This window comes from Lithobates pipiens, unplaced genomic scaffold, assembly GCF_037356315.1.
Source record: "Lithobates pipiens isolate NorthernLeopardFrog02 unplaced genomic scaffold, aLitPip1_a1.2 Scaffold_16, whole genome shotgun sequence".
NCBI classification, from domain to species: Eukaryota; Metazoa; Chordata; class Amphibia; order Anura; family Ranidae; genus Lithobates; species Lithobates pipiens.
Genome location: NW_027507748.1, coordinates 97058161 through 97073185, shown reverse-complemented (window position 1 = coordinate 97073185; position 15025 = coordinate 97058161). Strand labels below are relative to the sequence as shown.

The following is a 15025-nucleotide window of genomic DNA, read 5'->3' as shown; positions in this document are numbered from 1 at the left end:
TGGGTGTTGCAGAGCATTGCAGAGTGTTGCAGGGTATTGGCGGGTGTTGCAGAGCATTGCAGAGTGTTGCAGGGTATTGGCGGGTGTTGCAGAGCATTGCAGAGTAATGCAGAGTATTGCAGAGTAATGCAGAGTAATGCAGAGTAATGCAGGGTATTGCAGAGTATTGCAGAGTATTGCAGAGTATTGCAGGGTATTGCAGAGTATTGCAGAGTATTGCAGGGTATTGCAGAGTATTGGCAGGAAATTGAGGGGTTCATTTTCGGTGAGCAGCGATGTGGGCACTGCAGATGCAGCCCACATCGCTGCTGACACCGATCTCTTCCCCCTCCGCTGTTCCGATCGGCACAGAGAGGGGGAGGGAGGAACCGGCGTCATAACATGATGCCGGTTTGTTTACAAGTGATCACTCCGTCATTTGACAGAGCAATCACGTGGTAAACGGCCGCTATGAGCGGCCGTTTACCGTGATCCATGATGCGCCGAGTCCTGTGGACCCGGCGGTCACGGATGCTCTCGAGTGCGGGCCCCAGGGGGCGCGCGAGAGCGGAATTCTGGGAGGACGTCATATGACGGCCTCCCAGAGTTAAGAAACCACCCTGTAGCCGTCATTCGGCTATAGGGCGGTTGTTAAGTGGTTAAAGGCAATTTGGTCATCTTTCTTCTGTGTCAAGCCACTGTATAGCCAGAATGGACTGTTCAAAAAAGTGTACCTCCACTTTTGGCTTCAACTTGTAGCTTAGCAGGATATAGCATTGCATAGTTAGATTCCAGGGATCCCAGTCGACATTTCTTAACCATAAACATTGCTCCATGCTTTTGCATCTCAAATTAGAAATATATGGTTACATATTAAATATATAGTAATTTCTCACAAATAAGTAGTTTTTACTTATGTGGAAATCGGGTACATACATATGATGTCTACTGATGTCTGTGTCACAGTATGTCGGGCCAGTAACCTTCCCTGTACTGATCAGGAGTTGGCTATAATGGAATGTCTCCCAGCTCTTCAGGACTGGTAAGTAAAGCTCTCCCTGTCTCAGCAGGGTTGAGCAGCTGGGCATTCCCTGGGAGGTCGATTTGGGGGCCCCCTCACCCCCCTCTCTTCTCTCCCCTGTCCCTATCTCCCGATCCCTCGAGCTACAATCCCTCACACTCTGCACCAGCAGCCTCAGTACGTCAACAAGCAGTATAACGTAAAGAGAAAAAGGAGGGGCGGGTGCTGTGTCGGTTGGTGAATTACAGAGAAAAGGATTTTACTCTTATATTCACCGACCGACACAGCTCCTCTCTGTTAACAAAATGGGACGTCCCGAAGCAGTGCCAAACGAGGGGTGGGAAAAAAACAGCATAAAACTTCATCCACCATGGCAAGTGGGAACTAGTGAAACTATACCCACACAAAAAAACAGCAGTGCGTGAAAAAACCACCACGCACAACTGGGTACCCTCAACAGGAGTGATCCCCAACACCGCAACGAATGCGGAAGTAAAGCAAACAGTGCATTAATGTAACAGTACTGCGTTTTTATCGAAAAAACAGGAAAAAAACATGGATTGCATAGTCAATTGCAACTACACGGCCACCTGCAAAACTTTGCGGCCAAAACAGGCATCAGCCGATGCACTGACGTCTACCTTGTAGAACTTGGTAAACGTATGGACATATGACCAGGTCGCCGCTTTACACACCTGAGCGACAGATGATTGGTGTCGGAAAGCCCAAGACATTCCTATTGCCTTTGTGGAGTGGGCCGTGATGGAAAGGGGGGCACCTGCCCCTGTCTGATCCACCTGAAAATGGTGGCCGACAAGACCGCCATGCTTTTCTTTGGACCAGCCAACAAAACAAACGGTGAGTCTGACTTCCGAAAGGGAGCCGTGGCAGACAAATACACCTTCAGAGCCCTAACCACATCTAGAGTGTGAAGGGCCACCTCCTTAGGGTGCTTCGGCTTAGGACACAGAGAAGGTAATACAATGTCCTCATTGATATGAAAAGCCGATACCACTTTCGGTAGAAAGGTCAGTTGCGGACAAGGCCACCAGTTCCGAAACCCTCCTGGCCGATGTGATGGCCACTAGGAAGACCACTTTCTGGGAAAGAGTCAACAAGGGAATCTCCCTAATATTTTCAAACGGCGGTCTTTGAAGCGTCGACAACACCAGGTTCAAATCCCAAGGGGGTAACGGTGGACGCACCGGAGGGACTACGTGTCGTACCCCCTGGACAAAGGTACTCACTAAGGAGTGCAAAGCCAGGGGTCATTTAAAAAAAAAGACAGCTAAGGCTGAAATTTGTCCTTTGATGGTGCTTAATGCCAATCTCTGGTCAACTTCTTGCTGGAGAAACAGAAGGATCCTGGATATGGCAAAGGAGCACAGATGCCATCCTTTCTCCTCACACATGGAGATGTAGGCCTTCCAGGTACGATGGTATTTCTTCCGAGAAGAAGATTTCCGTGCCCTCAACATAGTTGGAATAACCGAGTCCGACAGACCGTGGTTCCTCAACATGTGAAGGAATGTAATGTACATACTGATAATCAGAAAATGTCTATTTGCTTATGTGTATACATGTTTCTATGCAACTCCTTACTTATTATGTAGTATACAGATTTACTCCCTGTTTGGAATTAAAGATGGCGTCTACTCCCTACATCCCATGCGTTAGAAGAATGCATATGAGATAACAGAACCAGCTTCAACCAAACTTCAAGCATTAAGTTTCTCCATTTCTCTTGTATTTTAACCAATAAGATGTACCAATTAGACTGACATAGCAATGACGTATCTTTGTATATAAAATATTAAAACCGCCCAGGAATAAATCAGAAGTTAGAAGTAACCGAGCTGAACGTGTCTTAGAGAGTGTTTACTTCTAATGTGCACGCACATTTATACTTTTTAATTAGAAAAAGCAGCAGATAACCTTGAACTAGATTGTAGTTCTTATCCATTTCAAACACCTGGCTCTCAATAGCAATGCCGTTAAAGCCAGCGATGGTAAAGCAGGATGGAGAATTAGACCTTGAGATAGGAGGTCCTCTTGCAACGGCAGTCGCCAGGGAGCGTCTGCCACCAGACGCACCAGGTCTGGGTACCAAAGAAGCTGAGGCCAATCTGGGGCAACCAGTATTACCGGGATCTCCTCGGCTTCCACTCTGCGAAGCAGATGTGGCAACAGTTTCAGTGGAGGAAAGGCGTAGATCAGCTGGTACTGATCCCACAGAGCCACCAGCGTGTCTGACGCGTCTGCCCACGGATCTCTTGTCCTGGACACGAATCTTGGCACCTTCCGATTGAGACGGGAGGCGAGTAGATCCACATCTAGTGTGCCCCACTTCAGGCACAGCAGCCTGAATATCTCCGGATGCAATGCCCATTCTCCTGGGTCCAGCATCTGTCGACTCAGATAGTCTGCCTGCCAGTTCTCCACTCACGGGATGTAAATGGCCGACAAGGCTGGTATGTGTCGCTCTGCCCACTCCCGGGCAGCGGCCGAGCTTCTTGCTCCCCCTTGGTGATTTACGTATGCCACAGCCGTGGCGTTGTCAGACTGTATCCTGATCGGACGCCCTTGAAGTCTCATCGACCATGTGTGGAGACACAGCCTGATCACTCTCAATTCGAGCAGATTGATTGGCAACTCAGATTCTTCCGTCGACCAGAGGCCCTGAGCTGACTGAACCCCCATCACTCCACCCCAGCCAGATAGACTGGTGTCCGTTGTGATCACCGTCCATTTCAGAGGAAGGAAAGATTTTCTGGACTGAATCACCGGGCACCTCAACCACCAGTTCAGTGAGACCCTGACTGCCTGGCTCACCTGGATCTGTCGATCTAGAGACAACTGAGATTTGTCCCATTTTGACAAGATCTCCTTCTGCAGAACTCTGGTGTGGAACTGGGCGTAAGGTACTGCCTCGAAGGAGGCTACCATGAGTCCCAGTACCCACATGCAAAACCGGAGCGACGACCACTTGTGGTTCATCAGTAGATTCACCGCGTATCTGAGTGTCTGCAATCTGTCTGGAGGGAGAAACACTCTCGCTTCCCTGTAGTCCAACAGCAAACCTAGGTACTCCAGACACTGGGTCGGCACAAGCACCGACTTCTTTAGGTTCAACAGCCACCCAAATTCTTGCAGGGTCTGCATGGTGATCGCCACATCCTCCTCTAATTCTGAGGCGGAAGATGTCCTCAGGAGGAGATCGTCTAGGTATCCCGTGATCGCGATCCCACATTGTCGCAGCAACGCCAAAATGAGTTAAGGACAGCCGTCAGGGTGTCTGTGGGCACAGTGCTATCCGCAGGTGACCCGGTTGCAATAGCCTGGATTTTGGGGGAAGAAACACCAGTTTCTGAAGTCATGCTGACCCCACCCTGTCTGCCACCTGCAAGGGGACTTAGGACAGTGAAGGTCCCACCCTCCTGCTGCCGCCGCCGGGGCGGTGGAAGGGGTGTTCCTAGTGTCAGACTCACCACCCTGTGGCGTTCTGTGATGGTCACTAGCTATGCCTGTAGTCCCCAGGAGGTTACCCAAGTGCAGAGTGAGGAAACTGTGTCGGCAGCAGCTGTAGGAAATAGCAGTGAAACGATCTTCAGAGCATGCATCAGTGTTCAGGAAAAGGCCATCCAGCGGCAGTGGACACAGGAAACAGCATGTGAGAGCACATGTAATGCTGTCACAAAAGAACTGCGGTGAAAAGAGCGCTCGGGCTTCACAAAAATGTCCGCCAACGCAACTAATAGCAAAATCTCCCAGAAAATGGCCGCTGAGGCTCATAAGGGGAACCTGCTCTGCCCTCAGTCAAAATGGCCGGCGGACAGCACCATGCGGTGACAGGAAAAAGCATCAAACATCGCTGCCTTGAACCAGCCAGAATACCCCCATGGACACCTTTTGGGACCCGGACCATCGCTAGCCGCACAGACACCCCACAGGTGAGAGACCCAGCGAACCCCATACACACACAACCCGCAGCATATGCAGAGTATCACGCACAGCTGTGATAAGTGTTCCAACAAGCGCTTTGTCGCGCACGGACCCGGGTGGGGACTCATCCTCACTGTCCGAACGGATCTGGTCAGCGTCATCTGACAAGACAGAGCAAGGGTCACCGGCATCAGCAAGACCCAAGTCTGTGTCAGAGCTTTCCCCAGAGGACGGAGGGGGGGCAGGGGCCGCTTTTTAGCACCTTTCTTCCCACGCACCGTCTCCATCTTGGCAACGAATGAATTGAGGACCGCCGTCAGGGTGTCCATGGGGACTGCACCATCCGCAGGTGACCCGGTTGCAATTGCCTGGATTTCAGGGGAAGAAACACCAGTTTCTGAAGCCATGCTGACCCTACCATGTCTGCCACCCGAAGAAGACTTAGGACAGTGACAGTCCCACCCTCCTTGCTGCGGATGACTGAGGGGTCCTGACCCGCTGGACTCACCGCCCTAAGAAGTTCCGCGCTGTTTACAGCAGTGCCTGTAGACCCCTAGCGCTCCCAGATGCAGAGGAACCAAAACTGTGTCGGTGGCAGTCCATCAGAACGATCGGTGAGCGATCACTGAGCAATCTAAAAAACGTGCTCAGATTACATAGAAGGCTGTCCAGCGCTCAGTAATGACACACAGGAAACTGAGGGCACATGAAGCTGCTGCTAGAGCACAAAAACATGGTCCGGCTTCAAGAAAATGTCCACCAGTGTCCTGAATAGGGAATCGCCTGGAAAATGGTCGCTTGAAGCCCAGAAGCATGCTGTCCTTTTCCCACACTGAAAATGGCCGCCAGCCAGCGCCATGAGAGACAGAAACAAAAATGTGGCAGAGACACAGCGCAGCACCGACACACAGGCAAACCTCACAGGCACCTCACGGGAGTATAAGCCTCAGGATCCAGGCACCCCCAATCAGCCAGAACCCAGGTGAGAGGCCAGGAGCACACACACAGTGCTCAGTACCCATGCACAGCCCCCCCCCCCGTGAGGGGGAAGGAGGGGAGATAGGGACAGGGAAGAGAAGAGAGGGGGTGAGGGGGGCCTCGAATCGACCTCCCAGGGAATGCCCAGCTGCTCAACCTTGCAGAGACATTCCATTGTAGCCAACTCCTGATCAGTACAGGGAAGGTTACTGGCCCGGCATACTGTGACTCAGACATCAGTACCCGGGTCATATGTATGCCCCGGAGCATAAAAACTCACGACCACCTCTGGAGCTGAGGTATGTCTTGGCCTGCCGAGCCATAGCTGCGACCTGCACACGCTTGATGGCTGGACTGGGGAGACTACAAGAATAAGTGAACCAGCCTGTCACCCAGCCGGCTGTTGATAGAAGATCATTTATCTTGTGCAAAAAGCCAAGCTTCTGCATCAAAAAACATGGACCTATTAGTGTAAGGAGATTCCATAATACATTGCGTTATTGATTGTTGATTCTGATTATTGCTTTTACCCTGGAGATATATTGCTTATATCAATACAGGATTGCTAATCTGCTTAAGTAATTTAGAGAAACTTTAACTTGATACAATTTAGAAAATCTATCTCATGATAGTATTGCTTAATACTGAATTATCTCATGATCATGTCTATCTATTTCTGTAAAAATGTCTTTGTTTCAGGACGCATCTGTTTGTGGTTTTCCTCTCTGTACACTGTTACTGGGTATGGAAAGGCTAGACTTGGTTTTTAGGAAGTTGTGGCTGGCACGTCATGGTCAGCAGACGATAACAGAAAGTAAGAAACTATTGAACTTAAGCTTTGAAATACAGAGGTTAAGGTCACAAGACATTACAGAATAATGAGCTAATGAATAATGTGAGCTAATGTGTATAATTTTGATTGGTCCCCAAAAATTGGGGCAGAGTCTTGTAAAAATAGTATAAAACGACAAAACCAGAATTAAAGATTATAACCATTTCAGCATCACAATTGTGTATGAGTCATTGGTTATCTCGCCGGCGAGGACTTCCACTGAGCCATCTCCAAGAGCCTAGGCCACAAGGAAAAGTCGGGCTACCTAACAGTTTTGGTACCAGGAGAGTGGGGTCTTGCGTTTGTTTGAACAGGTAAGGCACATTCTGCTCCTTTTTACCTATTTTTTGGTAACTGGTGTTGGTGCTTACCTTGTTCAAATAACCTTGTATATCCACCCACTTACATAACTGTGCCTTCGCAACGGGCTAGGCTGGCCCCTTGGAAGGTTAGAGGGGCTCGCAGGTATTTTGGTTTTTTTTAGAGTAGTCTGACTAGGCTTGGTCTGACTGTATTGAGTATGTTAGGTAGAGGTAGAGGTATATATAATAAGTGTGTTTAAAACTCGGGAAGTATAGGATACGCCCGCAGTATAAGGAGTGGCTGAGTGGACGCCCAATTTTTTTTTGGGGGAAATATTGTGCACTTATAATGACATGTTGATGTAATGAACTTTATTTGGCCATTGTATATATATATATAAGATTTTGCTTGTTTTTCTTTTAGGTGCCACCGTAAGTATTTAGGGTGTATAGAGAATTAGAGATAAGTGTATGGTATATATATGTATGATAACTGAATGTAGAATACTGTATTGATTTGAAGGGTTTTTATTAAGGCATTACACATATATGCACTAAATGAACAACATAAATCAGGAACCCGATTGTAGTGAGATAGCGCCCGCCTGCCCACGTTGCACCTTTGGTTTACTGTTCCTTAGTGTTGACAGGACGTGGATCCTGCTAACTACTAGACCAACTGGGTTCTCATACCGACTTGGTGCAAGGGGAGTATATCCTACCACGAGGAGGGGTTTCCTATACCGAGTACTGAGGGTTAACCTTCATAGCTATATCAGCCCCACAGCAATAACAGACGAGGGGACATATTCACAAGTCAGGGAACAGATTATAGCCCAAACAGGTTGCTTTCATCTCTGTCCCTGTACTAGACACACCCTACCAAGGTTATTGGATGGGGAATTCTGCAGCAACCCAGACCACGGCCAACCCATCCCCCTATGAGTATGTTAAAAACACACTACCGGGGCCACAGGTAGAACCTTTTTGGACACAGGTCAGAGAACGGTGCCAACAGCTGGGAATACATGACCCAGGACCACTAGGTCCCTGTTCAGAAGATGAATGGAAAGAAGTGAGCAAGGTGTGTCAGGTGCACAAGCACTCTTATCCACCTGGGAAATGGGAAGACACCCAGTACATGAAAGATTGTTACAAAACATGGAATAAATGCTTAGCCAAGTATAAAACAAAGTATGTAACTAAAGTCCCCACAGTAAAGCCTGTAAACTCACCCGCCCTATCTCAGCAACCTGAGGCACCACCACCCCCCCCTTATGTGATGGTTAAACAGGAAGATGGAACATTGGGTCCATGTCTTCAGCTGTATCCATCTTTAGACTCAGCAGTGTTGGCCACCATAGTGTATGGGGCAGCTGATCAGGCACAAGTTACACGATGGGAAAACGAAAGTAGAAGCAGGAAAGAGGAAGTCCGGGCAGAAGGTATACAAAGTAGGGAAGAAGAGAGGATTAGAAAAATGGAAAGGGAATTAGAAGAGAAGTTAAAAGAGCTTAGAGAAAGAAAGGAGGAAATAGAGCGGAAAATGTCTAAAAGGGAGGAAGAATTGGAAGAGTACAAAAGAGAGCTGGATAAGAGGGAAGGTGAGATGAGAGAATATTCTGCGATAACTAAGGAAGAAAGGGATGGAAAGACCCTGAAAGAGGGGGAAGAGGAAGGAGTCGGGAAGTTGAGCCCCAGGGAAAAGGAATGGGAGGAGAAACAGAAAGAATTTAATAAGAGACAGCAGGTAGAGGAAGAAAGAATACAGAGGAAAAGGGAAGATTTAGAGGCATACGAAAGGAAACTAGAGAAAGAGGCAAGAAGGATTGAGGAGGCCAAGGGAAAGATAATTTCACAGCCATCCACCACACTCAGAAGCCAAACAAAACCGGCCATAAGCCAGAAACCCCCACAGGAGGAAGGGGAGCAGGGTGAAAAAGAAATAGACATGGAGCAGGAAAGTCTAGGTGCCGCCTTTAAAGCACCGCTTATGCATATAGGGGAGACGGAAGTCCATATCCCCCTGCCTTTAGGCACACTGTCGAAAATAAAGGAATTATGCCCCAGCCCAAAGAAAAGCCCTAGAGAAGCTGCCGCTTTCCTTGCAAAATACAGTGCAGGGACAAGCTTGGATAAGGAAGATATAAAAGGGATCCTTAGTATAATTGACCCTGACAGTCCAGAAGGGCATCCCGTAGAGGCCTTATGGACAGCCCACATTAAGGAAGATAAAGATTGGGTATCTTTTTGGAAAGGCATGGGGAATCACTGGTCTACTATATACAAGGGTTCATCCGCACTCCAGGAACTTATCCTAGCAAAACAGGGACCAAAGGAAAAATTCTATGAATTTTGTACCCGGGTATATGGCTTGTGGAAAGCAGCAGATAACGCCGACCCCCAATTGTTCACCTCCACCATTATGGCTGGTGGCGATACGAAGGTGACACAGCTGCTTAAATTCACTAATCCAAAGTGGGCAGAACAAGCCCCAGATGAATTTATGAAGGATACTAGGTCACGAGAAACATCAGGGGTATTTGAGCAGAAGGGTGGCATTTTTCCCTCCCTGACACCAACCCAGACTCCGCCCACCCACATAATGACAATGCAACCTTATCCACCAATGCAATCTTATCCCCCAGATCAGGCTTACCCACCAGACCAGGGATGCTTTAACTGTGGGGAACTGGGACACTGGAAGTCCCAATGTCCCTACAGAATTAGAACAAACGCTCAGAGAGGAAGAGGTAGGAATCTAAACACCACCCCACATCGCCTTCAGGATATCAGGTATCCTCACCCACCACAACCCCAATACCAGCCTCAGCCTCATAGACCACCCCCACGCATCCCGATGCAGTGGCCATCCGCTCGGCGGACCCCACAATAGGGATGCCAAGAGAATGTCCCGTCCCTCAGCCTTGTGTGTTATAATCCATCGTGGAAAAGTCTTCCGCAGGTACTATTGCGGGTAGACAAACACCTGATATGTCTATTATTAGATTCAGGGGCTACATTCAGTAGTTTGAATGATGCCATATATGACACACCGCACTGTACTGAGGGAAACTCTATTGGTATAAATGGGACATCAATTACCCACCCCATCACTCCACCATTGCCCGTGGCTACTCCAGAAGGGCAGGAACTATGTACCCAGAGTTTTGCTGTCCTTGTGGATTGTCCAGTATCTTTAATGGGGAGGGACCTACTCTCAAAACTGAATATCACCATTAAATTTGACAGAGGGGGCTCCCTCACTGCCAGCTCACCATTTTGCGATTTACATGCTCCAAAGAGACACACTTACAGGGGACTCTTTGCATCATTACCACCCACTCTAGAAACACATGCCATATGGGCAGAAAACAAAGGGAGTGTGGGTTTTATTAACTGTACACCTTACACACCACAAATGCGTCCAGACGCCAAAGTACAATATCACAAGCAATACCCCCTGCCACTCGAAAAAATTGAAGGCATCACACCATTAATCGATGATTACATAGCAAAGGGGATTCTGAGACACATTATAAGCCCCTGGAATACACCAATCTACCCTGTGAAAAAGGCGAATGGGGAGTGGAGGCTTGTACAGGACCTAAGGGCCGTCAACAAGCAGGTTATACCTCTGCCACCTCTGGTGGCAGATATTTCTTTCATTTTTTTGAAAATACCTGCTGATTCCCTTTGCTACACAGTAGTGGACCTGGCAAATGCATTTTTTAGCATCCCGATCGATGAAGGGGTATTGCCCATGTTCTCGTTCTCATGGCAATGGGGAAAAAAGGCTCAGCAGTTGACCTGGTCAAGATTACCGCAGGGGTATGTGGACAGTCCGGCAGCCTTCTCCATGGTCCTTAATGAGACAGTTAAGTCATGGACTGCTGAGCGCGGGTCGGTACTAATACAGTATGTGGACGACTTGCTCCTGTGCAGTCGATCTGCTGAAGATTGTGCGGTCGATTCCACATCTCTGTTACATCACCTGGCCAGGTCAGGCCACCTAGCATCGCGGAAGAAGATACAATGGTGTCAAAGTCAGGTAGAATACCTGGGATGCATTTTGAAGGAGGGAACCAGGCTAGTATCCCCCAAACGTGCCGCAGCCCTGCAGGCTCTCAGTCCTCCGAGAGACAAAGCAACCTTGCTTGTTATGGTCAGACAGAGGACCTGCCTTCAGCTCCTCTGTTACGCAGACTTTAGCTAAGCTACTAGGCTTACAGTGGAAACTACACATCCCTTATCACCCACAAAGTGCAGGGGTAGTGGAAAGAATGAACAGGAACATTAAAGACAAGTTAAAAAAGGCTACGGGGGGCACCATGAAAGGATGGTTGGATTACCTTCCTTCTGTCCTATTTCAGATCAGAACAACACCACATGCCAGAACAAAACTCTCGCCCTTTGAGATTTTGATGGGAGTTCCTGCAAACATAGAGCTGCCCCTCTTAGATCAAAACACTGACATTAACATCTATTCCCAACAGGAAATGTACGTGAAAAATCTGGTAAGTATGCTACAGGAAATGAACGAACATGTCTCTGTCACTTTTTCTCCTCTTTCCACAGAGCCGACACACCCCTTCATCCCAGGAGATCAAGTGCTAGTCAAGCAACTGGCCCACAAAAAGAGGATCGGACCAATCTACTCTGGACCTTGGAAGATAGAGAAGGTTTCCAGAACTGCTGTACTGACCGATCTAGGAAACACCTGGATCCACGCCAGCCGGCTAAAGAAGTGTCCACAGCAACCCCAGACCCCAGACCCGCCTCCAGCACCCCAGGACTCCTCTGACCAGGAACAGCAACCAGACTTGAAGGACGTTCAAGAAGGCATAAAGCAAATCTCTCTGAACGAGACAAATCCCACACCTACAGGAAGAAACGAGTAACAGAACTTTGTACACAGAACCTGACAAAAATGATTTCCACTTTTGTGTCAGGAAAAACATTATGCCTCTGGACATGTCTGATTCTGATAGTATTCATACCTGTTTGGTTGATAGCAAATTGTGTGTACCATCCAGAAGATTCAGGGCTACTAGAAGGCATATGTGGGAAAGCGCAGACAGCCAATGCACCACCTAGTTTAAAATATAAAAGAAGTATACACCCCACTGAACCCCCTTCAGGTTTCACCGACAGAATGTTGTTGTTAAAGTTTAAGTACAGTTATGCACAAAAGTCTGGTTTTGAGAAATGTTGGATATGCAGCAAACTCCACCCTAATACAGCCAGAATCCCATTAATGGCCATTCCCTTAAACATCACTCCTTTCCTGAATGGAACACCCCCTATTGTTCTTGCCAATGTCATAAGGAAAAGTCCCAAAAAGCCCCTCAGTTTTCAAATCGTGGGTAGAAGCCATGCTCCAGATTGGTGTTTCATAATGGGAAACATTTCCAGGGGAGCTGAGGTGTGCAAATGGTCGAAACTTAATGTCTCCATGGCTTCCCTTACCGATAACTCATTTTTTCACACCACAGACCCTGTGATTAATGCTACCATCTATGACCTTTTTAATTCCAGCTCCCACTCCCCGGTCACACAGTTATTAGCTCTGCTGACGGCATCTGGATATTCAAAAGACGCAAGGACCATTGTTAGTCAACGACCCTTAGCATTAGGCAACACAACCTACATCTGTTGTGGCAAGCTCTGTTACCCATGGATTCCTGAGGAACCCCAAGGGTGGTGTTATCTTGCTAAAATAGTCCCTGTAATGGGAGTAGTGGGGGATAAAGGACAAGGACACCTACTTAAAGCTAGTACCCACCCAAGGTATCCTCTAAAACACCATGTGAAAAGAGAAATGTTCCTAGAAAAAGATATGACCTGGGCCTGGTTTCCTTCCTGGACAGGATGGGGAATAGATTTGATGAAGAAACTAAACAACTACACTTCAATCATAGATGAGATCTTGGAAAAGGACTCTGATGACATCACAAAACTAAACCTAGAAACCAGAGCAATTAGAAAACAACTAGAGCTACATGACCTGGCTATAGAAAGCATGAGTGCAGCCCTCACTGGCCTCTGTGAAATTACTGAGGACTATGAATGCTGCACCTGGATACATAACACAAGTATCGAGATCCCTGATTACTATGACATAATTGCACAACACAGAAAAGAGGTAAACAAGCTACAACAGGATGCAAGGGACATTGGGAAAACCTGGGACCCTTTCTCTACCGGGTTCAGTTTAGGAGGTCTCACTTCATGGTTGAAGAACACTGCAATGACTATTTTCACCATACTGCTTTTCGTATTGTTCTTGTATGCATGCTTCATGTTACTCAAATGCCTCTGCAGGAAGGGTAGCGAAGCACGTTCCGAAACCATGAAGCTGACTTCCATTTCCAGAGATCCCACTGTATGGTACGAAAGTCAGGAACATGAGGCCGGAGGATATGAATCCATGAGGCCTAACGAAATGGGTAGAGAATGACCATTTCGATAATATCGAATGGTCAAAGGGAGGATTGTAAGGAGATTCCATAATACATTGCGTTATTGATTGTTGATTCTGATTATTGCTTTTACCCTGGAGATATATTGCTTATATCAATACAGGATTGCTAATCTGCTTAAGTAATTTAGAGAAACTTTAACTTGATACAATTTAGAAAATCTATCTCATGATAGTATTGCTTAATACTGAATTATCTCATGATCATGTCTATCTATTTCTGTAAAAATGTCTTTGTTTCAGGACGCATCTGTTTGTGGTTTTCCTCTCTGTACACTGTTACTGGGTATGGAAAGGCTAGACTTGGTTTTTAGGAAGTTGTGGCTGGCACGTCATGGTCAGCAGACGATAACAGAAAGTAAGAAACTATTGAACTTAAGCTTTGAAATACAGAGGTTAAGGTCACAAGACATTACAGAATAATGAGCTAATGAATAATGTGAGCTAATGTGTATAATTTTGATTGGTCCCCAAAAATTGGGGCAGAGTCTTGTAAAAATAGTATAAAACGACAAAACCAGAATTAAAGATTATAACCATTTCAGCATCACAATTGTGTATGAGTCATTGGTTATCTCGCCGGCGAGGACTTCCACTGAGCCATCTCCAAGAGCCTAGGCCACAAGGAAAAGTCGGGCTACCTAACAATTAGCCCGCAGGGTTCCTAGGTCTATCTCCTTCACTAGGCAAAATAAAACTGAGACTGCTGGTGCAGAGTGTGGAGGATTGTAGCCTGAGGGACTGCTCCCCCTAGGCGGAACTAGTTCTGAAGTGTTGTATTACAACTTTGCCTAGTATCTCCTAGTGATAGGGCTAACAACCCATTTTGTTACAGAGAGGAGCTGTGTCGGTCGGTGAATATAAGAGAAAAGAAGATGGTAGCGCAGGAAGCAGCATAACGGACTCTGGCTGTACTGGTGGTACCTCTTCAACCATACCACTTACTCAGAGCACAGCCCATAGAGAGGCTTCAATTAAGACAAACCGTCCACGTGCAGTAGTTCCACTGCAGACCCAATCAGGCTCCTCAGCCTCCCAAGGACATCATCAGCCTACCCTATAGTTTTGTTGGCTTTAGTTTCAAGGGCGTGTCAAAACAGCAGGTCAAAAAGATCACCCACCTCACTGGCCAATTCATTTCTGTTGGAGAAGCCTCTTTTTTCGCATGATTGAAGGGGAGCCATTTAAACAGCTCATGCATGCCTTTGCTCCACGATACATGCATGAAAAGCTTTCAACAGAAAGATCATTCCAGCAGTATACCATTCGTGTGTTGCAGTATTGAAGGAAAAAAATGGCCAAAGCCAAGCGTCAGACAATTCATTTGACCACTGATTTGTGGACAGCTCCCAGCGGTCAACACGCTTTCCTGTCTTTGACTGCACACTGGTGGCAGGCCACTGTGCCTGTTGGTGGTGGCACTAGTGTAAGAGTTCAAACTTCACCAGGAAGCAGGTCTGCAGCACAAGACCAGCAGGGTTATCAGGCTT

At 47.3% G+C, this 15025-nt stretch overlaps 1 protein-coding gene across 1 annotated transcript; it reads left to right on the top strand.

Moving 5' to 3' along the window:
* Window positions 1-6397: 6397 nt before the first annotated feature.
* Window positions 6398-14171, top strand: LOC143981912 (uncharacterized). Its single transcript, XM_077480161.1, has 2 exons — window positions 6398-7066; window positions 11633-14171. The coding sequence occupies exon 2, from the start codon at window positions 11985-11987 to the stop codon at window positions 13512-13514; it is 1530 nt and encodes a 509-aa protein (XP_077336287.1). The 5' UTR covers window positions 6398-7066; window positions 11633-11984; the 3' UTR covers window positions 13515-14171.
* The last annotated feature ends 854 nt before the right edge of the window (window positions 14172-15025 follow it).